Consider the following 25942-nt stretch of genomic DNA (forward strand, 5'->3'; position numbering starts at 1 on the left):
GTGGCATTTCGAGTGTAATAACAGTTCGATTTCGGGGTAAGTTGGAAACGTGCGTCCGGAGAAGTTCGGGAAGCTGGTCCAGACCAGTTTCTCCCCAGAGCCCACTTTGCACTACGCTTTGGAGGGGTTTTCAGGAAGAGCCGACGAGAAATTTTCCCTTCTTTTGAGCTTTAGCTGGCTGGGACCAGAAGCTGGCCTAAAGTCCAAAATAAAGGGGACATACTTTGCTCGTACTGGTGTTTCTAAAATTAAAACAAACTCGCATTGTTGCTACAGTACTATGCTTAGCTGCTTCTGAAGTTCTGATGATCTTCGGAATAATACAGCTGATGTTTAAGTGCCTGCCATTCGAGACTTCAAAACTGCTTTGCGTGCGACTTCATCTGTCCGACCTGAGCACGATACCGGATCTTCAGGCTTGGCGGCGCACAAGGAGCCGAGGAATGTACGCAGACAACTCCAAACGACGTTACGCGTGATATCACGCGCTCACGTCACGTCAAGTGACTATGGCAGCACGTACAATACGGATTACACATTTACACTACTAGCTGCTCCCTCCGCTAAATACTTGTCGCAAAGTATTTAGAAATAATTAACGTACGGCTGGACCTCAAAAGCAGTTAATCAACGTACGGCCGTAATAAAAAAAACAAAAATTGACACGGCTTCCTTCGATATCATCCACCACCACCACCACCAGCAAAACTCGATGCAGCCTGTTAGCAAGGGCCGCCGGCCATTCTCACTCAACCTGCCTGGTATATTTTGGTTGGCCACGGCCCACGAGGAACAACGTCTAGTCCCCGGTCGATCCACCGAAAACAAGCAGGCCGCTAATCAATCAATCAACCCAATTCTACCATGAGTACCACAGTACTTACTAGTAATCCGTAATACTTCCACTAGCATTAACAATTGTTCTCGGGGAACAAGAAAAAAAAAGAAGCGATGATCGATCTTCAGTCCTTGTGCCACTGCCGCTACCCTCAAGATCAATAAAATCAACTAGTTTCAGTTGTTCCGCCTGCATGCAAGCGCGCAGGAGGGGATCGATCGATAGAAAGAGCGAGCGAATCTGGGGAGAAGGAATTAACCAACGGGAAGTAAATGAAGGAGGATGTAGAAGGAGCTAGTCATGGAGGATGGCGGGGTAGGTGACGAGTCGCCGTGCGCAGGCGGTGCATGCGAACCTCCGCTTGGCGCGGCGGCAGAGCGGCAGGAAGCAGAGCAGCAGCTTGGCCTCCACGTCCGTCGCCGCCACCCCGCCGCCGCAGTACGGGCAGCTCCCCGGCGCCTTCTTCATCCCCACCACCTTCTCCTCCTTCCCGCACACCTTCCCCATCCCCAACGGTCTCTCCGTGCCCCTCTCCATCTCCTTCTTCTGCGACGACGACCCCTCCATCGACATCGACGAGGATCTCAATCCCTTTCTCTCTGCTTGATTTCTTGACTTGGGCTGATTGCGAGACGGATGGATGGAGATTGGGGAGGAGGGGGGGGGGGGGGGTGGTCTGCGGGTATTTACTGCGAGCGGCTTCGGGCGGTGGGGTTTTATGCCTGCGAATTAGGCAATCAATTCCGCCCCCAGGCCCCCAGCTTTAATTTGTTGGTGCCAGCAGACACTTTATCCCGCCGGTTTTCCTCAGCGAGAGCTGTCATCTGGGGCGCGGATCGACGAAAAGAGTAAACCACGGACGGTATCTCGGCCGAGGGCGAGCTGGGAAAGCAGAGCAAACGCAAAGCTCGCACGGTGGGATTTGTGGACGTGCGGTGTAGCCTTTTTTGAACCCGCGCGCCAGGGGATGGAACGGATGGGATGCGCCTGGGCTTATTTGGCCAAGCTCACGCACGTAACATGGACGGTGCACTGCTTAAAAGTGTGCGGAGAGTTCCAGCTCAGGAGAAACGGAAGCTCGATCGAGCTGCTTCGCCTGGCTTCGGGGTGCTCTGCGACAGTTCTCGTTTCATTTGCCATCCCGCTCACCCAAGTGGAAACGAACTGCATGAGGAGTGAGCTCCTATTACGCTCCGTAGTAACGTAACCGCTGCTTTCTGTTTAAAAGGGAAGCTAACTTTAATTCTTCTACGTTTCATGGAAACTACTCCCCCGATCCTAAATTGTTGTCGAAATATTACATGTATCTAGACGGTTTTTAATAATAGATACATTCATATTTTGACAAATTTGATTCAAGAATTTAGTATCAGAGTGGGAAACTAGCTGTCGTTTCCGCGTGGATGGAACACGATGACAAGGCTTTATGATACGAGGAGTCCGGGAAACCAAAAGCATGTAGTACAGGGGTGCGATTTGATGTGTGTTGCGGTAGAATTCACTCGCTACTGCTGCTGTGGATCAAGATGGCAATGGCCTCGAAAACCCGTGGGTTTTTACCCCATTAGGGGATGAGTTTGGGTCAAATGCAATACTGCGGGTTTGTTCATGGGTCAAAAGTAAAACCCAACGGGTTTCACGGGTTCAGATCCGGTCCAATAATCCCCAAACCCGGTACCCGTGAAACCTATGAAAATTTCCAGATAGCCCATTAAAATGGCTCAACACAGGCCATATATCTACCACAAACCTCCACATGTGTTTGGACCACGTTGTGTTGTTGTCAGTTTGAATGTTTTGGTCCACCTTGTGTTGTTGTCGGATTGCATGAGATCGTCGTCTAATTTGCGTGAACTTGTATGAGATCGGCTATTTTGTGAGAACTATATGTTCCGTTTTATTAAATAATGTTGTCATGTTGCTGTTGTTATATGCGTGAATGGTACTGAAATTTTATTATTTTTCTTTAATATTGCTGCTGATATTTCGACCGTGTAGAAAACTGGTTTGGGTTCCCCGACGGAGCTGGGAAATTTTTGAAACCCATGACTAAGGACGGGTATGGAGACCCGGTCGCACGAATGGGTTCGGACAGCATTAGCCGGTGGATTTCGTCCCGGTGCCGGGGCCGATGATGCCTGGGTTATTTGGCCAAGCTCGCATGGACGGTGCCACTGCTCGGTGGGCGCCTGGCCCTTTTCTGGCTTTTCCGTGTGCTGTTTGCGTGACAGTCCGATGCTCGGCTGAAATGGAGTGTAGCGAGTGCGTACGTGCGTGGCTCCGTGACAAAGCTTCAGGAGGGCGGTCGGGATCGTACGTGCTCACAGCTCAGAATCCTCAAAAGGCAGCTTAGCCAGTGTGCCCCAGGTAGTGTGCACACGTACCTTACCTGCACTAGCTCATTAAGTCTCTCAACTGTGCCCCAGGTAGAGTACCACTGTTCACACGTGTGATAAATGTGGCGGAGCTGCAGTATAGTCATTGGATTCAGATGAACCCAACGAAAATGACAAAATTCAATAGGATTTGTACTAAATACTACATATGAACTTCATGATTATAATGCAATGAACCCAATGGTTGTATTTTCTATCTCCGATAATGTGGCCCCAGGTAGCATGCACACATACCTAGTACCTAGTACTAGCTCGTCAGGTCTAATGTGGCCCCACGAGTATACCCGGCACTGTTCAAAATTTAAAAGTCTGTACTGATTCACGAGTTTTTTTTTGGGGGGAAGAAGTTCACGAGTTTGTATCTACTTTTTTTTTAGAGGAGTTTGTATCTACTTTTGAGCGGTGGAGGAGAAGGAATTCAGACGGTTTAGAAGGCTACCAAAGCCCAGCAAGCATTCAGCTAAAAAACAAGCCCAGCAGGCTTCTCTGGCAGCTGGGCTGGCAGAGGGGCCGGGACCCGCATGCGACTCTGGGCTATACTCTGGGCCCGCACGGGGAAGGGACCCACCAGACGTCAACGGTCGGATCTCTCCGTATGGATCCCGTTTCGCTCTCGCGTCCCTCTCAAATCTCAACTTGCTGCTGGCTGCTACTTCTACCTGCCTTCCTTTCCTGTTCCCTCCCCCGCTCGCTCTTCTGCGCCTTCCCCAAATTGGAGAGGAGGACAGGCTGCCTCCACACCTAGGGTTTCCCCTCCACGGCCCCAGCCGCCGCCGGCCCGCTCCTCAGCTGCTCCCCCACACTGCCCTCCGTCTCAATTGCCTGCTCTTCCTCTACCTTGCCACCCAGAGGAGCGCCGGCGCCGCCCGCTCAATCGACCGTCGCTTGCCTGCCTGCACCCCGTCTGCCGCCTCGATCTCTTCCTCCAACCACCGGCGACCGCTCTCCTCAGGCTCCGCTCCCACGTCGGTGGTTAACTGGTGAGTGAGGAGCAGTCGATTTATTTTACGGGAGGGAGTTGGGTGTAATTCGGTGTTTCGCTTCACGTCTATGTAGAGTATAGGAGACATTGGATGTATAATTGTCGGATCGACCGACTGCTCTCGCGTTTCCCTCGAGCTGATATACGAGCAGAGACGTCTCACTGAAATCTGAAGTGAGGATTCAGTTCTCATCTTGTTTCTGCTACGCAGAATGGATTTTATTTGTTGTTGGGTTAAGGGAAATTGCATTACTCCTGGCCTCGGCACCTGCTAGGGATGCACACAGGCATTGATTATTCCAACGGCTGCAAACATACTACGAACAAAAGGCCGAGAAACTCAGCTGGAAAAAAGAGAAAAGAAAAGGGCACAGGAACAGGATGACAAAATGCCAACCGCCTGATCCTCGCCTGTTTTGTTCCCTACTTCCATTGGAGTCCTGTGATCATGTAGGACGCAATGTCCATCGTAACAGCCCCTGGTTATGGTGACCTTGGAGTGTGCTTGTTTGCTTGCGTGTGGAAACTGATGGGGGAAAAAGGAGGGAAAGAGGCGATGGAAGTTAGCCTTGGAGTGTGCTTGTTTGCTTTTGTCTGGTAACAGATGGAAAAAGGGAGGGAAAGGAGGGACAGAAGTTAATAGTTTTCTTTTGTATAATGTTGTTTTGATTTATCAACTTAGTAATAAATTTTGCCCGCGTAAATATCTCAATACGGAATTAACACAGTTATGCTAGCATGAGATGAAGAATATACCATACTCCGCCAAAAATTGTTCTGCCTGAAATGCTCTGTCATAGCTTTATTGTTTGCTTATTATGCATATGTTCTCTGTATTAGCGTATTAGCTGATTGCAGGCATTACTCAGTACAACATCATTGTTTAGCAGCATTAAGTTACTGGTGCATCATTCACATGTACATGGCATGTGCTGGCACAGTCAATTGCATGTATAAGGTGACAGGGGAGTACAGAATGGATAAAAGTGCCATTTGTAGTTGGAATCATTCTTTTTATGCTCAGACGCCCATAGTAGTCAGAGAGGATAAACTAAGTCGTGTTATGCTGTACTTACGCCCACAGTTCGCTTCTTCATAGACTACGGAACTGCAATACCTGAGACATGGAATGTGTAATGTCTTTGTGAAATTGTAATATTAATTTGCAACCTTATGCTAGTCGTGTTGCTCAACGATCTCCGCTTGCAAGCATTACTCATATAGCATTTTCTCTTAGTGACATCGAGCTATTCTCTTAAGTTACTACATATTGCACCTGATTTCTACAGTTCCTAATATGTACCTTTAATATGTTTGTATTTGATATCGATCCAGTAGTATCTAATCTCCTAAATACCTTTTCCTTGTAGGTAGAGTTTGGTGAATACACTTCTTACACAGTGCTGAGATTTTGTGGTCATTAAGGGTGCTATTCTTGAACCCAGTGAACACCTTTAAGAGCTGTCTGCTGTAATTGCTATCATGGTGAGCATAACTTTTTTAGGACTTGAACATATCCGGAAAGAGTTTTATGCCGACTTCATGATTCTGATTGTCTATTTCATTGCAGGCAACCAACGAGAACCTCCCACCAAATGTTATCAGGCAATTGGCTAAAGAACTGAAAAATCTTGATGATTCACCTCCAGAAGGGATCAAAGTTATTGTTAATGATGATGACTTCGCCACTATTTTTGCTGATATTGAGGGCCCTTGTAAGATTCTGTCAATATATATTGCTTTACCCTTTTGATCATTTTGTGTTTTGCAGTAATAAATTATGATGATCATGCCCTGGTGCTTGGTTAGTAGTGTCCTTTTTTGTAATCATGCCCTGGTACATGTTTTTTGTTCTTAGTCAAGTGGTTGATGAAATCTGCCCTTCTGGCTTTGCATATTAAAGAACATGAAGTTTTCAGAGCGTTTCTTTCCTATTACACTACTTTCTGCTATTGCATTCTGAAACCTAAACCTAAACCTGGGCTTTCTGATTTGCAGCTGGAACTCCATATGAGAATGGAATATTCCGGATGAAGCTAATATTATCTCGTGACTTCCCTCATTCTCCTCCGAAAGGTAGCCATCTTGTCGCGAGTCGTTCATACTTGAGTTCTTGAAGCAAAATATTTAGTCAAAAGTCTTTGGCCCTTATTTGATTTACAGGATTTTTCACAACCAAAATTTTTCATCCGAACATAGCAACAAGTGGTGAGATATGTGTTAACACATTGAAGAAGGATTGGAATCCTAGCCTTGGATTAAGACATGTTCTGCTGGTAAGCTCAAAGTTCAACACAGACCAACCCATGTTGGCTGGCAGTAAACCTATAATTCATGTTTTGTTTTGTAAGCAGTTTGCTAAGCTTTGATTTTGTACAAGAGCTAGAAAGAAGTTTAAACTTCTAGCATAGAATGCTGCGGACCTACTAATTACTATGAATTGCATTCTGACATGTCTCACAGGTAGTCAGATGCCTTCTGATTGAGCCATTTCCTGAATCCGCCCTTAATGAACAAGCTGGAAAGCTGCTGCTTGAGAACTATGAGGAGTATGCACGGCATGCAAGGTCAGTCTTCAACTTCATTTTGTCAGCATAGTGTCATGCTATAGATCTTATTGGTCAAAAACTATATAGTGGTAGTGAGACCCGTTTGCCAACAGTGTTAACATTTACAGAGGCAGCTACTATTTCTGACAGATGAGATCAGACCTGTTTGCTGAAACTTTGGGCACGGCTGCAGCTAGTTACTGATCATCCCATTGTGCTCTGTATGCAGGCTATTTACGGGTATTCATGCGCTCAAACCCAAGAATAAGCCCAAGATTGGAGCTATTTCTGAGTCAAACACAGCTCTGAATAGAGATCAGTCTAACACTGTTCTCAACGAGATATCTACCTCTAGTGCGTCAAAAGCATTTGGCTCAAATTTGCAGGACCAGAATACTGCTCCTTCTGCTGTTTTAGGAGGAACATCAGCAGTAGTCAAGAAGGACGGACCGCTTACCGTGAAAGGTCCAGTCGACAAGAAGAAGATGGATGCGAGGAAGAAGAGTCTGAAGAGATTATAACCGAAACATAGTGTTCCAGGTCAAATGACAACCATTGGTGCCAGATTATGCAGATGCATCCGAAAATAATGAGAGGCACAGATTATGCCAGAGAAGGATGCTTCTCTTCTGTTCGGGCCAAGTGTTGGCCCCCCGTTGGACCAAACTGTGGAGGGAGAATAATGTGCTGTTGGTTCCCTCCCGGTCCTGTATTAGTTCTGCACTGCTGTTGCTGCTGCTCTTGTTTGTGATTTCATGGTTCAGTGTAAAACTAAAGCAACGGGGAACCTTTTCCTCCCAAAGAAGTCATCTTATACTGTATTCCCAGGTCAATCACCTTCAACGTGCCTATCAAAGTATCAAACTCAGGAAAATGTTCTCCATCAAATAATCCGTTCTCCAGGAGGTACTATCAAATCGTCGTGTCACTTTTGAGTTCTATAGAATTGATTGCACGTTAGAGGCCACTACTAGCACAGTGTTACTACAAACAAAATAGAATGCACTACATAATTAAAAAGAATGTTGTACTTTTGATCCTCGTGTCAAATAATTCATATATGTTATTATCTAACGGTTTGGAGGCAGGCTGGCACCATTGATCATTGGAGATTTGTAGGAGTATAAAAAAAGCATATGGTAGTATTATTCGAGATGTGCGAGTCAGATGGAAACGTTGCTATAGAACAGAATTGCAAGAGTCCGAACGATCTTTCCACAGTGTTGCAATCATACAGATACAGTAAACTAACCCACACGTGAGAAATTTCTAGAGATTACAAAGCAATTCAAAGATCTCAATGGCCGAAGTTAGATATCTATATGTGAAAGTAGAGAATGGAAAAGAGAGGGAATTGTATCGTATGCAACTATGCATATACCACCAAGTTAGGCGTCTCTGATTCACGGTGATGTTAAAAATGTAGAGATATGGAAAATACAGTAGTACAATGTCATGCCCAGGTCCAACACAATTTTGTTCACAGAAAAGTTTGTAAGATTGAACCACAGAAAGTCTACTATGAAATGTTGCAAATGAATTCTTAGAGAAAGTTCCTACTATAAGATTTAATCCTATAAACCAAATGAACCCACACAAACAAAATTCCTAGGGATCTCAATTTTGCCAATTTTATACTGTATGAAAATGCTTTGAACTAAAGAGACCCTTACGTTATGGATGCTAGTGTAAGTTTAAGTTTGCCATACACAAAATATGGCTAGGTAAAATATTTGTCAAAACACTGGAGTTTCTACATTTGTTTTTTTTATTTCATTCTCCAATGTAAGCTCGAGTGATGGAGAGTATTTTCCTTCCAGAAAATGGTAACTAGTGAAATGGAATTTCTGAAGCTGTAATTTGTGTGTCAAGTCACCTTACACTGTGTCTCATGATCTAATGCCCAAATCACCTCTCCGATATGTGCATCTACAAGCAATATGCTCGCTCAGATAACGCCTGATCCTAAACCGGTCGAGAAATAGAAAAGTCTTTTTCCTTCTATTTGTAAACATCTCGAAATTTCAGCTTCAATGATCGACAAAAATGGACAGCGGCAGTGGACGCCCCGTCGGCGATTTCGAACCCCGACCGAGGCCCGCCCGGGCCGGCCACCCCTGCCCCACCCAACGGCTACCAAACCCGCCGTCGGCAGGCGGCCCCCCACATGCGTCTCGTCAGTGGGCCACGCTCATCCAGGCCGTGCTCGAGCCTGGCCCACCTGACGCCAACGGTCCGATCGCCCCGCACCGGTCGCTGTCTCATCCTAAAAATAAAAATAAAATGAAAAACAAATGGGCTTCGTCTCATCATTTCAGTCCCGATTCTCAATTACTGCTCCGCTCCCCCCTCTCTCTCTCTCTCTCGCCCCCGGCATCCCCCAAATCGAGAGCACTCCACGCCGGCCTAGGGTTTCCTCCCTCCGTCCCACCGGCGCCGGCTCCGTCGCGGCGGACTCTCCCTGCCGCCGCGCGTACCGGTTGCTCGTTTCCCCTCCCCGCTGCCACCCGGGCCCCACGGAGGAAGCCGCCGATCGGCCGTCGCCTGCCTGCCTGCCGGTTCGATCCCTTCCCCAGGCCACCGGAGGCGTACGCGAGCGGCGTGGTCGCTGCACACGCCTTCCGCGTGGCTTCTGCAGTAGGTGAGCAGTCCGTTTCTCCCGTTTGGGTCCGATGGGGTCTCAATGGGGTCTCGGTTAGTCTCAGATTCGTTCGCTTCATCCATTCTGATGGGTAGGTGAGCGTTGATCCCACGGTCGATTGATCTCTCGGCTCGCATTGCCGTCCCCTCTGAGAAGAGATATCCTTCAGAATGCAATTATGGGAAAGAGATTCGGTTTATTTAGTTCCTTTATGTTGAAAAAAGGTGCAGGCTTGTGTTGTGCCTGTAAAGTTCATCGAGGGCCCTGCGATCTGTGGTCACGGCGATCCTCGCTGGTCTGAACCTTCAGTAGTGACCATGTGTTTGCCTGTGTACCATCGCAGGCGGGAGTGTCTGCAAGCATGCCTGTCAAGTTAGTAAAGAAGTTAAGACACCGGGAAATGGCACATTAGTATTTAGTAGGTTCACAAAAATGCAATAGCACACGACGAGTAACACGACCTAATTAATACCAAATTGCCAACTAGATGGTCTGGTCTAAATGGTTTCCTCATCTCACAAACATTTATATGTAACAAACAATACCATTTTAGACAAAAATGTGTACGTCAAGCTTTATATCGCAATAGCTGCTGTTTTAGCGCTGTTTTAGGTCTTAATGAGCATATCACTATTTCGTAGCATCATTTATTAGTTATTACTAGTTCGGCACTTAACTGTATGCGCATGACTTGCACACATGACGGGCATACCGTTTATTATTTCTAGTAGTAAATAATTCTTTTGTTGTTTAATGGTCAAAGCAGTCAACAATAAACACTGGATAAATTGTTCTACCAGAATGGCTCTTTTGTAAATCAAAGAAAAGCAATGACATGGCTTATGGAGTTACGAGTATATCATAATGTATTAATGTTCCTCAATGGAGTGTTCTGTCCGGAATAGCAAATTAGGAATATTAATTCATCTAAATATTCCACTACTTTCCTTAAGCCACTAACATTGCTAAGTTGGCGCTTGCAGGAATTGGTTATGCTTTACTCATATAGCATAAGTTACCGTATATCAATGTATTGGTTAGCTCATTAAGTTCCACTTAACACATGTAGCGGTCATTCACATAAATCCTTGCAACAGTAATTGTACTATTGAAAGTCATTCACATACATTGAATTTTGGTATATATAACAAATAGGTTACACGTGCTGTACTACATCTCTTAGTTTACAGATATAACTACTGTTAATTTTATTTTGATATTGATTCGATCATAATCTCTTAAAAGGTTATATTCTGGAAAAGAAAATTTCTAAGTGGAGTTGACCACAAAGCACCTTTAGAGCTTTCTGCTTTTATTGCTTCCATGGTGAGTACCTGAAAATCTAAACTTGTAAGAGATTCATTTTCCTTCTTTTATGATTCTGATGGCATGTTTGTTCATTCAAAGGCGACCAACGAGAACCTCCCACCAAATGTCATCAGGCAATTAGCTAAAGAACTGAAGAATCTTGATGAATCACCTCCAGAAGGGATTAAAGTTATTGTCAATGATGATGATTTCACCACCATTTTTGCTGACATCGAAGGCCCTGGTAAGATTCCATAGTTACTTTGGCCTTCAGCTGCCATAATTTTGGGTGTGCACTGTTGAATTTACATGCTGATCTTGCTATTTTACTATCTGTACATATAATGGAGTCTTTGTGATTCAAATGATTTACTAACACATTGTTTGCTTAGATTTAACTACCGATGAATCTTCTTCTTTCTGGTAGAAAAAATATATTCTGAAAATCTGAATCTAGTGGCACTACTTTACCATCATGTTCTGAGAATCCGAATTTTGACGTGATGCAGCTGGAACTCCATATGAGACTGGAGTATTCCGGATGAAGCTACTGTTGTCTCGAGACTTCCCTCACTCTCCCCCAAAAGGTAGAATCTTCTGAAACTTCCTGAATTGTCTGGTTTTCAATTATTGCTCGAAGTGAAGTCTCCAACTGAAAGTCTGCCTTGATTTGCAGGATTCTTCTCGACAAAAATATTCCATCCAAACATAGCAACCAGTGGTGAGATATGTGTGAACACATTGAAAAAGGATTGGAACCCTAGTCTTGGATTAAGACATGTCCTGCTGGTAAGCTCAAATTGCAGCACACTTCAGTCATTATCTCTGTTGGCGGCAAAGCATGATTTCTTTGTAAGATGTTTGCGGAATTTAAATATAACATGACTGCATGACATGATAGCTATGGCCTAGGAATAAAGTTCGTTCTCACAACATGCTGGAGTCTACTAATGTGTCCCTTGTTCTCATATCATATCTAACAGGTAGTCAGATGCCTTCTGATTGAACCATTCCCTGAATCTGCCCTTAACGAGCAAGCTGGAAAGATGTTGCTTGAAAACTATGAGGAGTATGCACGCCTTGCAAGGTCAGCCTTCAACTCTGTATTAGCAAACCTGGAATAATTCTGGCAGATCTGTTCTTGTCAAGTGCAGTGTCATGGCCTGTTCGGAAGAGAAGTATTTCTTGGTAAAGTTTCAGTATTTAGTCAAATTAGACTTGAATACCAAACTTTACCAAGAAATACAGTTCTTCCCAACAGCCCTTTAGGATTGTGTATCCAAGTGATTCTGGCACATGGCATGAATCTCATGGCTACCACTTCTACCAAATCAGATCACATGCCATACCGAAGTGTCAAATAGGACTCAAACAGGCCACTGATTATTTTACCGTGCTCCATATGCAGGTTATATACTGGCATCCATGCACATAAACCTAAGAATAGGTCCAAGACTGGAGCTATTTCTGAGTCAACCACAGCTCTAAATGTTGATCAAACTAATAACGCTACTTCTCTGAGCGAGAACGCAGCATCAGCACCTGCAGTGGTATCTACCTCCTCTGCAACCAAAATTCTTGTCTCACAGGATCAGAATGCTGCTCCTTCTGATCATGTTGTAGGAGCATCAGCACCGCCCAAGAAGGATGGGCTGCTTGCTGCCAGAATTCCAGTTGAGAAGAAGAAGATGGACGCCAGGAAGAAGAGCTTGAAGAGGTTATAAGCGGATCCTGGATACTGTTGAAGCGGTTGGTGGTAGTTAGGAAATTTAATTTCCTTCATAAGTGCCAACATTCAACAGATGCATAGTGGAGCTGAATAAATAACCCCAAGAAGCATCTGATGTACTGGCGGTTGGGGCAAGGACGATGCCTGTGCCCCCAGTCTTTAAAACGAGACGAATGAGAGTGTTGTAGAAGGATGATGCTTGTTGGAATAAACTGTCTGTGCAATGCAATGCCAAATATTTGGACGAATAGTTGTCTTTCCTGTTGATTCTGCACTAAGTTCTGTCAGTCTTAAAATATGAGAGTGATTCCATGCTTGATGAAGTAGTTCTGTGATGCAGAAGCTGTGTTTCAAAGGAAACCGAATGCCAAAGTGAAAAAGGGGATAGGCACTCATTCACCCTGACCCAATAAGCAAGCAGCCGACACTAGCCACTGTTACACGGATATTAGTAGTAGTAGCATCTGCTGCAGTGGCCAACAACAACAACCTGATAGATAAAAGGCCTCTGCTCAAGTGGCCACCACAATGATTTCCTTCAGCTACAACAGAATCTTTCCCTTTTGTGGATGTAGGGCTGGCTTCTAGATCGGAAACCATCATCAAGTTTCCTGGCAGGATTGGATTCTTGCGCCACCTCCATTCTTCTTCGGGCAAAAGCACTCTCTTTCGGGCTCAAGCACCCGGTCCTGCGAGGTTCCTTTTTCACATGATCCATGTTAAAGAATTCTTTTCCGGTGAGCCAGTGCATGGGTAATCATCAAGTACAGTTTCCCCCGGGATACAGATGACGAGTCACATATTTTTGGGTTGCAATGCAACACAAAACGGCCTGGAGGAGGAGAGGAGGTGGCCATGATATGATGATCCACTCACGCATCAAAGGTCTCGTGACCCAAAGAGGAATCCGGGGACTTTCGCAGGCAACTCCAGGCATATCTTTGATCACGCCTTTTTGCCTATCTGTTCGCTTTTCCCTTTTCTGATTTCTCCATCCACTTGGCTACTTACTTTGACCTGGCGAGTATATAGTAAAAAAGCCCGAATCATTGGGGCTGGTTGGTGACGTCTCTCTGCTTTACCCAAGATCACAAGCTTCTCGAGTGTTGTCAGCAACGGCAACTTCTGTGCCCCTGACTTGTGCCTGGGTTATAATCCCAATGTTCAGATAAGATTGTTGACCAGCAACCGAGAGAAGAGGAGGACACGGTGGTCACGGAGAACGGATTTACTGAGCCGTCTAGGAGGACCGCAGTGCATGTGTTTTGTCTGAAAGTTCTGGCACCATTTTATGATAAATAATCTGAGGAAGCCTGGTAAGATTTGGCAAGCTTCGTCTCGTGCAGGAGGCAGGCTGTGGACTGGTGGTGGCCTTTGCCGGTCAGACAAAGGGGACAAGTCACAAGTGGCTGTGCACATCTTTCTGTCACATGGGTGAGCTCACTCTTCTTGGGTTGGGCACTATGGCGATTGCCCATGCTGGCATGCTTGCTTGGTCCATCCAACAACGAAATGAAATTAGAAATTGCTTTCATAAGTTTTTTTTACAATTATTTTTTCTTGCTGTCCGATATGATCTACTTCCAGCAATGACGTCCGTGGGCAGATTCCATGGATGGATCTTCGTCTTCTCATTGGTCTGCCTTGCTTTGTTTTGTCGTGGCTACGTTGACTGGTAACCTAGTTCTATATTGTGGTTCGCTGGAGTAATTATTTAGCAAAAAATAAATTCTGCTTAACTTGACAAATGTATGTGGCTGGATGAAAAAACAAGGCGGAAATGGGCGTGTGTTGTGTTTCTATCCGTGCATGTTCAGCCTATGGAATTTTGAATTTTTAACAGAATCTATGAAAACAAAATGTAAATGTCACCCGGATTCTTGAGCTAGAGCTTCAATTACACACCTTGGAAAAAACGTTAATTACGGCAACGCTCCTAGCGTCCGGATAGGCTTAATCCTCATCAGGTACTAGCTCTACGGGAAGCACGGTATCCAACTAACATATTTTTTTTGTCTGCGTTATCTCAGTGGATCCAGATTCCCTCCTGGCTCCTGCCGGTAATAACCAAAATTAATCACGAAATCTGCGATCTTACGGTACACATGTCGGCTTCACCAGTGCACGTGGTGAACTACTGTCATTTCTGAGCCAAACCGAATCACTCTTTTTCTTTTGACAGCAAACCTAATCACTCTTAGTTTTATCAGGTACCCAATCACACTGTTTTTTAGGCTGGGTCATTTGATTTGATTAATCAACCCTAGCTAGGGACTGGGAGACAGGGATATGCCTTGCTTGCTTGGGGAAATCCATTGTTCTCAAGTGAACTGAACTGTCCCTTTAAAAAGAAAGAAACAAGTGAACTGAGCTGTTCAAACTAGGATGGAGACAGACATCCATGCTACTATGCTAGTGTCATTATCCAGGACGCCTATTTAAGTTTAACACTTGGTGGCATTAAATAGTTAACTACATGATGGGTAATTTCCATGCTACACACTCCATTGACTTGAGATCATTGACATTCGGGAACATTAATTATTAGTTAGTGGTGCAATTGGTAGTTTCTTGAGCAAGACCCTAGTGTGTAATGTGACCGGAAACTTTCATGGAAGCAAAATAAGGACATTGAAAAATACATTACCCTCTGTGATGTTTTGGAGATACGAGTATGTTCCAACATCACCAATTGTTTCTGGAGTATTATTTTTTTTCTAAATTATTGCAAGTGCAGATATTTTTTATGACAAATTGATGAGTACACTGCTTTCACTTCACTAATCCAACTTCCTATGCATAGGCACCGACTACTCCGTAGTATTTTTCAAACGGAGGGCCGTAGTAATGCAACTCAATTTCATACGTATGTTCGATGTAGTATCTATAAACCAATTGCACACACAAAACCTGTCCATTTGTCATTCTAAATGACAACTATACATGCAGAAGTCTGTCAACATGTAATTCTAGCTAAGCTATGATACCCTATGCACACGCAAAAAGTTTGGGTCAAAATGGCATCTAAAAACACGAGCAATTATGCATGCAAATAGTCAATATATCATTGCCCACATGAAGTTCTAAACTTTTCACGGTGCTAAACAAGCCAAAGCCATGTCAAAATAAAATATTTGCAACAGGAAGACATGAGCAGCCATACATGCAGCAGTCAGTCAACCAGTATTTATGAATGACCAGGTCAACAACAACTCCCACGCGAGGAGTTCACACTGTCAAGATGAGTATCACTATCGATGTAGCAATACAAGAAACCAAGCACTAGCTAGAGAACAAATTAAAACGACCGAGTGGGTTCTCACTACGTACGTCCTCGTATTTGTCAAAGTTTTCTCGTCTGTGCAGTGCTACCAAGAAAAAGCAGCAGCTCCTCCTTCCAGAAACAAATTACAGGATTATGCTAGACATCTTATTTGCAAAACAACTCCCTAAAATAAGACGTTCCGGCGAGTTATTAAACCATAAAATATACCCACTCTATCGATAATAAGTGTCTTAAATTTAGTAGGAAGTTGTACTCAAAGGAGTTACTGTTACCAGTATTAGTACCTGTGTTCGAAGAGAAATTAGAGTTGGTGCCCTAAAAATGCCAAACGTCCTGGTGCACCCCTCGTCTCCACACCCACACCCATGTCTGTTTCTTCTCTCCCATCTCCTCGTCTCTTTCCTCCCTTCTTCTTTCTTCCTCCAGCAAAAGTGCTCCTGGTCAAGCGCCATGGCTGCCACCCCATCTCTCCCTTGGACGCCGCCCCATCCCCCAGCTGGAGGAACGGAGCCGTCCCCTTGCTTCCCCGGCCTGCTGTCTCCATTTGCGGCCTCCACTCCGAGGACGTCCCGGGCTCCACCGCCGCCGCCGTCGTCCCGGCTGCCCCATCGTGCGGATCTTGGTATTGATTTGAGTTGTGTATCCCCATCGCGGGACATGGATAAAGGTACCTGAGGTATTTTGATTTGGGATCTCGTAGTTTCTCTTTGAACTAAGAGTACAAATATAGATCAATGAGGTACTTTGATTGGAGGCACTGTGACTGAGTGGGTACTTAGGAAGGAAGGGGATAGTACAAACCTGTGACGATACCTTGTTGAATCCGAGTACTTAGGTACTTGGTTTTATTGAATTTAAAGTTGAATTCGAGTTTTCCTCTTTGATTCCTTCTTTCTATCTCTTTGAGGCATTGATTGCTGATTGTAATGATTGAGGACTGATGAAGTACTTACGTATTTGTGATGTACCTTAATGTATTTGTCATGTAACTTGATGTATTTTGATGTACTCGTCATGTATTTGTCATGTACTGCAATTTTTTTAGGTAAATATGATGTACCATACAATGTATTTATCTTATAAGTCCATGTACACGAGATACTTAAAATTTGATAAGGTACATGTGATGTACCTATGATGTACTAGTCTCATAAGTTCATGTACACAAGGTATTTGAAAACTGATAAAGGAATAGTCCAATTACCATAATGTACTAAATATGTACTTAAAAACATGTCATGTACCACAATATACTTGAAAGTGGGACACGGAGAGAGAAAATGAGAGAACCAGAGAAAAGTAAAAAGTAGTCAGAAAAAAAATAAATGCCTGACATAAGTACCGTTTTCTTTATTAATCTCTCTGCAGTATATGTCAAATTTGGTGGACCTAAGTAAAAACATGTGGCAACTAAGAGGGTGTAGATAGTTGGGGGTGGACCGATTCCGTGTTACCTAAAAATAATGTAGGCTAGTACTAGTAAACTATGGAGTGGCAAAGGAAAATCACACATGTTGCAATGCAAAGGCAGAAAAAGGGTCCAAAACCAGCCGGCAAAACCAGCTACGAGCCCACCCACGAGAAGAGAAGAGAACAGACTAGAGAGGCTTTGACAGCTAACGCAGGCAGAGACGGACAAGAGCTCATCCCCTGCACTGCACATGCACGCTTCTACCGCCGGAACTGCAGCATCGCGCGCCACCGTGGACCGGGACCAGCCGACGACCCGGAGTCGCTCCACGTCACCTGGACCCGGCCCACGCCCGGCCGGCGGCCGATAAAACTCGATCCCTATCATCATTTCCGAGCCTCTTCTCTTCACGTTTCTCCCATCTCGTATCGTATTCTACTCTCTCGCTCTTTCAGTTGCGTGCTGGCTCCCCTCCCTTGTGCTGCTGCTTCCTCCTGTTCCTTGCTGCCGCTGCTGCTGCCTCCTGTTCTCGTCTCTGACTCCGGGCGGGCCATTGTTGCCCGCGGCAGATCCGGAGGCGGTTCCGATCTGACCGCGCTCCGCGGGGCGGGCGGGCGGGCGGTTGGTTGTTTGGGGGGCGGCAAGTCGGATGATGTGGTTGTGAACTTGTGGCGGGGCGCGGCGCGGCGATGAGGCGGGCTCGGGTGAGCGGCGGGGGTGGTGGTGGTTCGCCCGTCCTTCTGCTGGTGCTGGCCGCGGCATTGGCGCCGCGGCAAGCGAGCGCGGTCACCGACGCCGCCGACGGTACGCTCCGCTCGCTTTTTTGCTTTTTCGTTCAGTCGGTTTCGGTGCGTGCGGCGAGACTGTTTTGGTTGGGCTGCTGCTCGTGCTTGTTCGTGTGGAGGTCCGTGCGTGCGTGCGGTTGCTCAGGTTAATTCTTCGGGCCATCGCTGGAACAGCGAAAGCAAAGCAGGGGATTGCTTCGGTGTTAGTATCTTCTCCTCCAGAATTTTTCCCTTGCTTTTTTCCTGCGATTTCCACTCTGCAATCGACGATGCGCGGTGAAATTTCGTGTCGGTGGCGGAGCTCGCGTGCTGACAAACGATCGACGGCCCCTCTGGTTCCCCGGGGGCCGAGTTCTGCAGCTCGTGACATTGTACGTTGCAATGCCAATTGGTGCGAGGCGACCGTGACATGCGTAATTCGGATCAGCTGATGTTTTCAGTGGTTTTGTAGCAACCTGCCAGTCCCTTTCGGCAGAGATAAACGAAAGGAGCTTCTGAGGCCCATAGTGACGCGGTGACCCCTGCTGTGTTATATCGTTCTCGATAGCAATGGGATAAAGGGATTGTTGGTCACACTCTGGATCGGTGGAAGTTGATGGCATGCATGGAGAAAGTTGTGGTAGATTAACCTCTTAGTTAGTACCAGCAGAACGAGAAACTTCAGGATGAATTAGCAAATAGTGGTGGACAGACAACTGGACATGAATGAGAGGTTGTGGGGTGGTGTTTGGAATGAAAATGATCGAATTAACAGATAGGTTGATTCTCATTGGCATTTTCTTCTTAGTCGACTTAGCATAAATGTGGGACTATTATTGTTTAAAAAGGGCTTTTACAGGCGCATTCCTTTTCTTAGAAATTGCTGCTCATGTGTGCTGTTGTGAAAAGTTGGCAGCATGGGAATTTTCTATGGATTCCACTTAATGCTGGCTTCTTTATATTTCTTTTATGATGTTGTAGTCTCTGCTATAAATGGATTGTACGTTTCGTTGGGATCTCCAAAGCTTCCTGGATGGATTCCAAATGGTGGAGACCCCTGTGGTGAGCTTTGGCAGGGCGTTGTATGTACTGGCTCAGCTATAACTAAAATGTACGTCAGGTTCTTCAATTAAATTATCTTTTGTTTGGTTGATTCGTTTATTTTTGACCCTTGTCAACTCACCATTTCTAGAACCATGAATGCTGCAAACTTGGGAGGGCAGCTGAGCAACTTGGGGAACTTCACTTCAATCACCACCATGTATGGGCGCTAACACTGTAAATTGTCTTTATTTTGGAATCATGATCTGTTTTTCTTTTTGCAATTATCATTATGGCCTTTTGTTCAAAGTTAGTAATTTTTAGGACTTCTTTTGGCTGGTTAATTTCTGCTTTATTTGTATCTAACATGAGTATCTGACTGATTTAGTTTTACCTTTTGGTGTAGAGATCTTAGTAACAATAATATTGGTGGAAGTATACCAGAAGACCTACCTCTCACATTGCAGACTCTGTACGTGTTACTGATCTTTCCGGTAACCCCTTTAGCCCTTGAGATGACCCATTTAATGTAAATATTTTCTCCTTGTTGCGACAGTTTCCTCTCTGCTAATCAGCTCACTGGAAGCATCCCGAGTTCATTGTCAAATCTTAAAAGCTTATCGGCAATGTAAAATTCTTCTTTTCTTTTTCTCAACAATTCTATATTCATGCTAGTTTGTGCTGTAAAGTGCATTTCTTAATATTCTTATTTTCCCAGGTCACTCAATGCCAACCATCTAGATGGAAAACTACCAGATGCTTTCGATTCACTCGTTGGACTTGTAAATTTGTAAGACGCGCTTAGTTTTGTACATTTTCGTTGATCTGGATAATGTGTTGATTAATTGATGATAGCAGCCAAGCTTCCTTTACAGGGACATTTCTGCTAACAACTTCACTGGCGTGTTACCACCTTCAGTGAAAAACTTGTCATCTTTGACTACATTGTGAGTTTTACATCTTATCTTATTTTCTCGTTCTTTTTTCCCAACTCATTTATCTTTCCTCATCTGTTATATGATAGGCGCATACAAGACAATCAACTGTCTGGGACCCTTGACTTCTTGCAGGATCTCCCCCTTAAAGACTTGTAATCCCTTGATATCTTCTTCCTTATACCATGCCTTTTCAGTTTTCTCAGTGCATTGGATTGAATTCATTTGGAATTTATTATTATCATATGTGCATTTAATATGTATGGCTTCTCTGTGGAGTATCAAGGCTTTCGGATTGCAATGCGATATTAATTAGTGTATATGCTCTTGAGTTTGTTATAGGATAATCTGTACCATTGGTTTCATAAAAGTTGCAGCATTTTAAATGTGCCCATGGAGATAGTTATGCACTTACATAAGCCATCAGGCCATCAGCTGCACAACGTTTGATTGTGAAGAACAGACCAGTAGGTTGTGATTGTCGACACTCGAAAGCTAGTCCTTTTCTTAGAGTTTTGCACAATAAATTAGGAAGTTAAAAAATAATTGACTGTCTCGTACAGTATTACTGATACCTTCTGGTAGCATGTAGCACTTCTGTCATCTGCCTTTCATTTCTTTGCGGAAGCAATGGTTGCCCAGTGTGATTTCTTCATTTGAGAAGCCAACACATGTTTTCTTTTTAATACAGTTGTTCGAACAGGCACTGCATTCAGCTGGTTTGCTCTTGACCTTTTCTTTGGAAAAAAACTACAGATCTTTTTCGATTGAATTACTAAAAGAGAACAATGTTATTGGTACCAAAGTAATAAAGTTTAACCCCGTACATGGTTCTAGTGGTAATTTTTTTTAAACTCCAGATAGTTAAATGTTAGCCTTTAAATTCTTTCTTATAAATTCCTTACTCTGATCAGGAATGTAGAGAACAATTTGTTTTCTGGATCCGTGCCTCCAAAATTATTGAACATACCGACCTTCAAGTGAGTAACCCTCTTCTTTCTTTCATTTCCAGTTTTAGTGTTAGCCTCGTTGGCATAAATACTACTCTGTACCTCCTTTGACCAAGAATTACTTTGTCACTGGTTTATATGACATGAAATCTGTATCGCTAGATTCATTTTCAAAAGTACTTACTGATAACTGTGATTTTGCATCATACAAGCGATGTATAAATGGAGTAATACTTGGTCAAGGCCTTGTCTTAATAAACCTAATACGCCTTATATCATTCAATATGAAAAGGAGTGAGTATTACATTGTCTAATGTCAATTTCATCTATTAAAGAGCTAGATTAATTAGATCATTTTTGTGTGACTTGTTATGTGACTGACATATTTCTGGTGCAGAAAGGATGGCAATCCATTCAATACCACCATAGCCCCATCAGCATCACCACCTTCAGCATCAGCAGGACCAGCACCAACTCCAACGGGCACTCCAACACTAACACCAACAGGACCAAAACTAGCTCCAACACCAACACCTACAGGTCCAAATCCAGAACGAGCACCATCACCGCCTTCACCCCTTTCAAAAGCCCCTCCATCCTCTGAAACTCCTTCAAACTCTTCTGATGGATCAACTGCTCGAGATAGCACTTCATCATCTAGGAAACATAATTCGTCAGCCCTCAAGATTGCTGGATTTGTTCTTCTTGTAGTAGTACTGTTCATAGCTATAGTCCTGCTGATTATATTTTGTTTGTCCAAGTACCAAGAGAGACAATCAAGATATGATTACAACAGAACTCAGCTAGGAAGGGTGCATCATCGGGTTGAACCCCAAATCATGCCAGCTTCAGTGCAACAAAAGGACGATGTTAAAAAAGGTCAGCTTCTGTTTATATACTGCTAGGACAGGGGATTCTTGCTTTTTTGGGGGGTATTAACATAATTTTTTTTTTCTTATTTGATAGGTCCAGGCGAGACCCTTGATAGGAGGGACCGCGAGTTACGTTCGGCAGCAGCAGCAGGTATGAAGCCCTTGGATCAAATGGCAGCCTAATTTTTACTTGCTGCCCATCAAGTTAAAATGTCTGAAAGCTTTGTGCAATTGTTTGCAGCTCTCCCGAAGAAGTCTCCTGAAAGCCGGAAGGAGCACATAATTAATTTGGATCGAACAGATTCAGATCTTTTTGCAGCTGTGCCGCCTCCACCTCCACCTCCACCTCTACCTCCACTATTAAATGTTGGAAAAGTTGCCGTAAATCCCATTGTTCCGCCAGAAAAGAGACATAGTCCCCCACCAAGGACAAGTACCCTAACCTCTGCCACACCCTTCTCTGTTGCATCTCTTCAGCAATATACAAGCAATTTCAGAGAGGAGAATGTGATAAGGGACAGTAGATTAGGAAAGGTATACCTAGCAGAGCTTCCTGAAGGCAAGGTACAAAATACTTAATTGTAATCAGTGGATGGTACAACTCACAATTCATTGCGCAGTTCAGATATTAAGCTTCATTTCTGCTATTCTATGCAGTTGTTGGAAGTTATGAAGATTGACAATGCTAACGGAAGAGTATCAGTAGATGACTTTCTAGAACTTGTTGCACATATCTCAGAGATCAAGGATCCTAACATCCTTGAGTTAGTTGGATACTGTGCTGAATATGGACAGCGATTACTTGTGTACAACCACTTTGGCAGAAAAACACTAGATGACGCACTTCATGATGGAGAGGAAATACACAATGCTCTATCATGGAATGCTCGCCTCCAGATTGCTCTTAGTTCAGGAAAAGCCTTACAGTAAGTGAAGTTATAGTTGCCTCTCAGTTTTTTTCTTCAACTTATGTTGATATTTACACTCCGAGTTACATTTTCCCTGTAGGTATCTCCATGAAAGCTTCCAACCTCCAATTGTGCATCAGAATTTTGAACCGGCAAATGTGCTCCTTGATGATAAGTTATCAGTGTGTGTTGCTGAATGTGGACTGGCGAAACTTATGCCATCAAGTTCTGTCACTCAGGTAAACTATAATATGTGGTATAAATGTTGCATGTTTTAAGGAGTATGGACACTGGAAAAGAGGCAGGACCTTTATTTAAAGGCTGATGGTTCTATGTCTGATACATCCTAAAGGTCGAAACGTATGTGAAACCTATTTGTTAACAGTGAGCTATCGCCTTATCGGGCACAACATGCCCTGGCCATTACAAGATAGTCTGTATCAACTAGTCAGATGTTGGAGCCTCTCCTACAGTTTTCAGTCAAAAACAAGTCAGATGTTGATAATCAGCTTAGCTAACGTGGTTGCATATTGCATGATGTGATATTTCTATCTTCCTGTAGTTGGCCAAGAGGCAGCTAACAATTTAGTACTTGATCTTACATGCGTAAATGAATGTGCTGTATTGGAAATGACGTTGCTGAATATAGGTGGTGAATAAGCATGATCTTGTATGCATTCAAAGTCTGAAAATGAGGATTCTGGTAGTTCGGATAATAGATTGACTTTCCTAGAACCTTTTATACGGTATAGTCCAGTAGAGGTACCAACCAGTTCCTAGCTTACCATGGGCCTATGGCACCCCACAACCTTTGACTTACTAGTGTGCACTTACAGCTGGACTCATTAGTATGTGGTTACCATGGGACTTAAGCTAATTTAATTCGCCCAGGCAGTGACAGACGCATCTTGTATGTTGACGGAGATGACTACTAGTGTGTACTTACAACTGTTATTATTTTTTGTTGCAGTTGTCAGGTCGAATGCGCACACTACTGAGCTATGAAGCACCTGAATTCCAGGAATCTGGGATCATTACAGAACGGGGTGATGTTTATAGTTTTGGAGTAGTAATGCTAGAACTCCTTACTGGGCGTAAACCATATGATACGTAAGAGATTCAAACTCTCATGCTTGGCTTCACCACCTCAATTCTTTCAGGAAACATTTTCGGCATGACATAAGGAAGCAACTCTCTGATTTATATGCATGTTTGTTGTGAAAAATATGCAGTTCACGCCCACGCCATGAGCAGCATCTTGTTAGATGGGCCGGTTTTCAGCTTCATGACATTGAATCCCTGTCCAAGATGGTGGACCCTGTTATACGAGGGCAGTGTTCTGAGAAAGCACTTTCACGGTTTGCAGACATAATCAGCCGCTGTATCCAGGTAATTCAGTTTTATTTTTCTTTCATTTATACCAAGGTACACCATAGGACATACTGATTCTTCACGTGCTTTGCACAAGAGTGTTATGAATCAAGGGATCATATTTCTGATGTGAAATTTTCCCAATGCAGCGGGAGCCAGAATTCAGGCCACCAATGTCTGCAATTGTACAGGACCTTGCCAGTATTATAAATGCTTCTGGTGAGGAATCAGAGTAACAAACAATTCAATGATTTGGACATCTCACGCGCCATGTTCCTGCTGAGAAATTTTGGGATGGAATTTCTTTTGGCACAAATGAAAAGATATCATATGCCACAAATTCCTGGGAGAAGTGTAGCTATTAATTCTTACCAATGCATCATGTATGTAAGTATGTAAATTACCATAGGTGATCCCATTCATTGAAGGAAAACTATATGCTTTCCAAATGAAATCTCTTAGATAGAATATTGGATATTTAGTGAACATAGGGAACTGGAGTGATCTACAGCACAGAAAACGAAAAAAGAAAGTAGAAACAGGGAATGTGCAGGAATTGGATGTCAAACGTCTGCCACAATACCAAAGCTCTGTTTACTGAATGATTTTGAAGGAGTCTTCAAGGAATAGAATCCTATAGGAAAGTTTGCTATATGGCCCTCTGGAACAAATGAAGAATTATCTGTTTCTAAGAAATCCATTTGGAATGGCTTAGTCCGTAGAAATTTTGTAAAAATTCCTTGTGGAGAAAATCCCGTTGTGTATGCATGAAGCGTTTATCTCTTCACATTCAGGCTACGAGTCACGCTATGGTTGCAAACAAGATCCAGCTTTGCAAAGGAAGGTTCATTCAAGACTGGATCTTCGCCCATGTTCCAAAATCACAATAACAGTTTATATCTGATTGGACTTGTCACACTTTTTTATTTGACACTTTTGTCTTTTTTACTAATAATGTAAGGCTTTATGCTATATGCATCTTGTGTGCAGAGACCTGAGGCTTAAAAAAAAAAATCCAACTGAACTTATCACGAGGCCCTAGAATTCCAGAAACCATTTTACAGTGTTTCTTGTACACGAGTGTTCGAAGCAAGGTTCCAGGGTGACGAGGGGAATGACCGCATGCTAGCTTTTGGAATTCGACGTCGTCGCCGGCCGGGGCCATTAATTCAAACCTTACGTTGGCCACCGTATGTACTCCCTCCGACGACCGATATTACTTGTCAAAATATTACATCTATCTAAACGTTTTTAAACATAGATACATTCATATTTTGACAAATTTGAGACAACGATCGGAGGGAATGTTATATTTGCGATACATAGAGTTGTTGAAGTCTACCTTTCTGTACAAAATAGTACTAGTGGTATTGCAATTCGCAAGCTGCTGCTGTCAACGGGAAGAAGAACAAAGACGAGGCGAAGCTGCAGGTCGTATATAAAATATATCGATCGGGAAACAATACGAAGTCTAGGTAAACCGGCGTACGTACGTTGGTGTGAAGTGTGAAACAAACGAGTTGACGAACGTTCCGGGACCGGGAGTAGTTGGCCGAGTGACCAAGGTCGATCTCGATCAACTTATAAATACCCTGTGCAGGCAAAACTGGTCGATCAATCTATATACAGACCTAACCTACCAGGAGTAGAACAGAAATGGTGCTACTTGCTGCCGCTCCAGGGTCCGGCGATCCTCAGCTGGCCGCCCCCGCCGCCGTCGATCCTCCTGTAGCACACGAAGCCAGGAGGCTCCCAGGCTGGTATGTATGGGTAGTGGGCCTGGTAAGTTGTGGTTTGGACTGGAGCCCATGTGCTAATGCCTTGCTATCTGTACTGGGCTTGGGCCTGGTTGAATCGCCCGCCATCGATCCTCAGCTGCCCGCCGTTGTACCGGGCTTGGGCTTGGTTGAATCGCCCGCCGTCGATCCTCAGCTGCACCTTCCTGCCGTTTTACCGGGCTT

General features: G+C 44.1%; 4 protein-coding genes across 4 annotated transcripts; 3 read left to right on the forward strand and 1 right to left on the reverse strand.

The window, feature by feature from the left end:
- Positions 1–641: 641 nt before the first annotated feature.
- Positions 642–1507, reverse strand: LOC100829271. Its single transcript, XM_010241924.3, has one exon. The coding sequence runs from the start codon at positions 1409–1411 to the stop codon at positions 1133–1135; it is 279 nt and encodes a 92-aa protein (XP_010240226.1). The 5' UTR covers positions 1412–1507; the 3' UTR covers positions 642–1132.
- A 2381-nt stretch (positions 1508–3888) lies between these two features.
- On the forward strand, positions 3889–7656 carry LOC100830783 (ubiquitin-conjugating enzyme E2 22). Its single transcript, XM_010241934.3, has 7 exons — positions 3889–4214; positions 5587–5701; positions 5787–5931; positions 6215–6292; positions 6380–6492; positions 6680–6783; positions 6995–7656. Exons 2-7 carry the CDS (start codon positions 5699–5701, stop codon positions 7284–7286), a joined length of 735 nt encoding a protein of 244 aa, XP_010240236.1. The 5' UTR covers positions 3889–4214; positions 5587–5698; the 3' UTR covers positions 7287–7656.
- A 1417-nt stretch (positions 7657–9073) lies between these two features.
- Positions 9074–12739, forward strand: LOC100831088 (ubiquitin-conjugating enzyme E2 22). Its single transcript, XM_010241930.3, has 7 exons — positions 9074–9406; positions 10652–10732; positions 10814–10958; positions 11224–11301; positions 11391–11503; positions 11698–11801; positions 12123–12739. Exons 2-7 carry the CDS (start codon positions 10730–10732, stop codon positions 12436–12438), a joined length of 759 nt encoding a protein of 252 aa, XP_010240232.1. The 5' UTR covers positions 9074–9406; positions 10652–10729; the 3' UTR covers positions 12439–12739.
- Positions 12740–17453: 4714 nt separating this feature from the next.
- LOC100843136 (protein STRUBBELIG-RECEPTOR FAMILY 3) lies at positions 17454–24837 on the forward strand. Its single transcript, XM_010241946.3, has 17 exons — positions 17454–17944; positions 18886–19015; positions 19097–19165; positions 19352–19417; positions 19502–19573; positions 19664–19735; positions 19821–19892; positions 19970–20035; positions 20795–20860; positions 21228–21709; positions 21797–21853; positions 21944–22266; positions 22360–22628; positions 22711–22849; positions 23581–23720; positions 23843–23999; positions 24131–24837. The coding sequence occupies exons 1-17, from the start codon at positions 17830–17832 to the stop codon at positions 24215–24217; spliced, it is 2382 nt and encodes a 793-aa protein (XP_010240248.1). The 5' UTR covers positions 17454–17829; the 3' UTR covers positions 24218–24837.
- The last annotated feature ends 1105 nt before the right edge of the window (positions 24838–25942 follow it).

Source organism: Brachypodium distachyon, chromosome 1 (assembly GCF_000005505.3).
Source record: "Brachypodium distachyon strain Bd21 chromosome 1, Brachypodium_distachyon_v3.0, whole genome shotgun sequence".
NCBI classification, from domain to species: Eukaryota; Viridiplantae; Streptophyta; class Magnoliopsida; order Poales; family Poaceae; genus Brachypodium; species Brachypodium distachyon.

What these genes read in the sequence shown, in the direction of transcription:
- LOC100829271 (XM_010241924.3), bottom strand. Translation starts at nt 1,411, where the DNA reads ATGTCGATGGAGGGGTCGTCGTCGCAGAAGAAGGAGATGGAGAGGGGC.
- LOC100830783 (XM_010241934.3), top strand. An exon ending in TGCTGATATTGAGGGCCCTT is followed by an intron (nt 5,932 to 6,214) that starts GTAAGATTCTGT and finishes TCTGATTTGCAG; the next exon opens with CTGGAACTCCATATGAGAAT. An exon ending in GATTAAGACATGTTCTGCTG is followed by an intron (nt 6,493 to 6,679) that starts GTAAGCTCAAAG and finishes CATGTCTCACAG; the next exon opens with GTAGTCAGATGCCTTCTGAT.
- LOC100831088 (XM_010241930.3), top strand. An exon ending in TGCTGACATCGAAGGCCCTG is followed by an intron (nt 10,959 to 11,223) that starts GTAAGATTCCAT and finishes GACGTGATGCAG; the next exon opens with CTGGAACTCCATATGAGACT. An exon ending in GATTAAGACATGTCCTGCTG is followed by an intron (nt 11,504 to 11,697) that starts GTAAGCTCAAAT and finishes CATATCTAACAG; the next exon opens with GTAGTCAGATGCCTTCTGAT.
- LOC100843136 (XM_010241946.3), top strand. Translation starts at nt 17,830, where the DNA reads ATGAGGCGGGCTCGGGTGAGCGGCGGGGGTGGTGGTGGTTCGCCCGTC. An exon ending in TTGTCATCTTTGACTACATT is followed by an intron (nt 19,893 to 19,969) that starts GTGAGTTTTACA and finishes GTTATATGATAG; the next exon opens with GCGCATACAAGACAATCAAC. An exon ending in GATCTCCCCCTTAAAGACTT is followed by an intron (nt 20,036 to 20,794) that starts GTAATCCCTTGA and finishes TACTCTGATCAG; the next exon opens with GAATGTAGAGAACAATTTGT.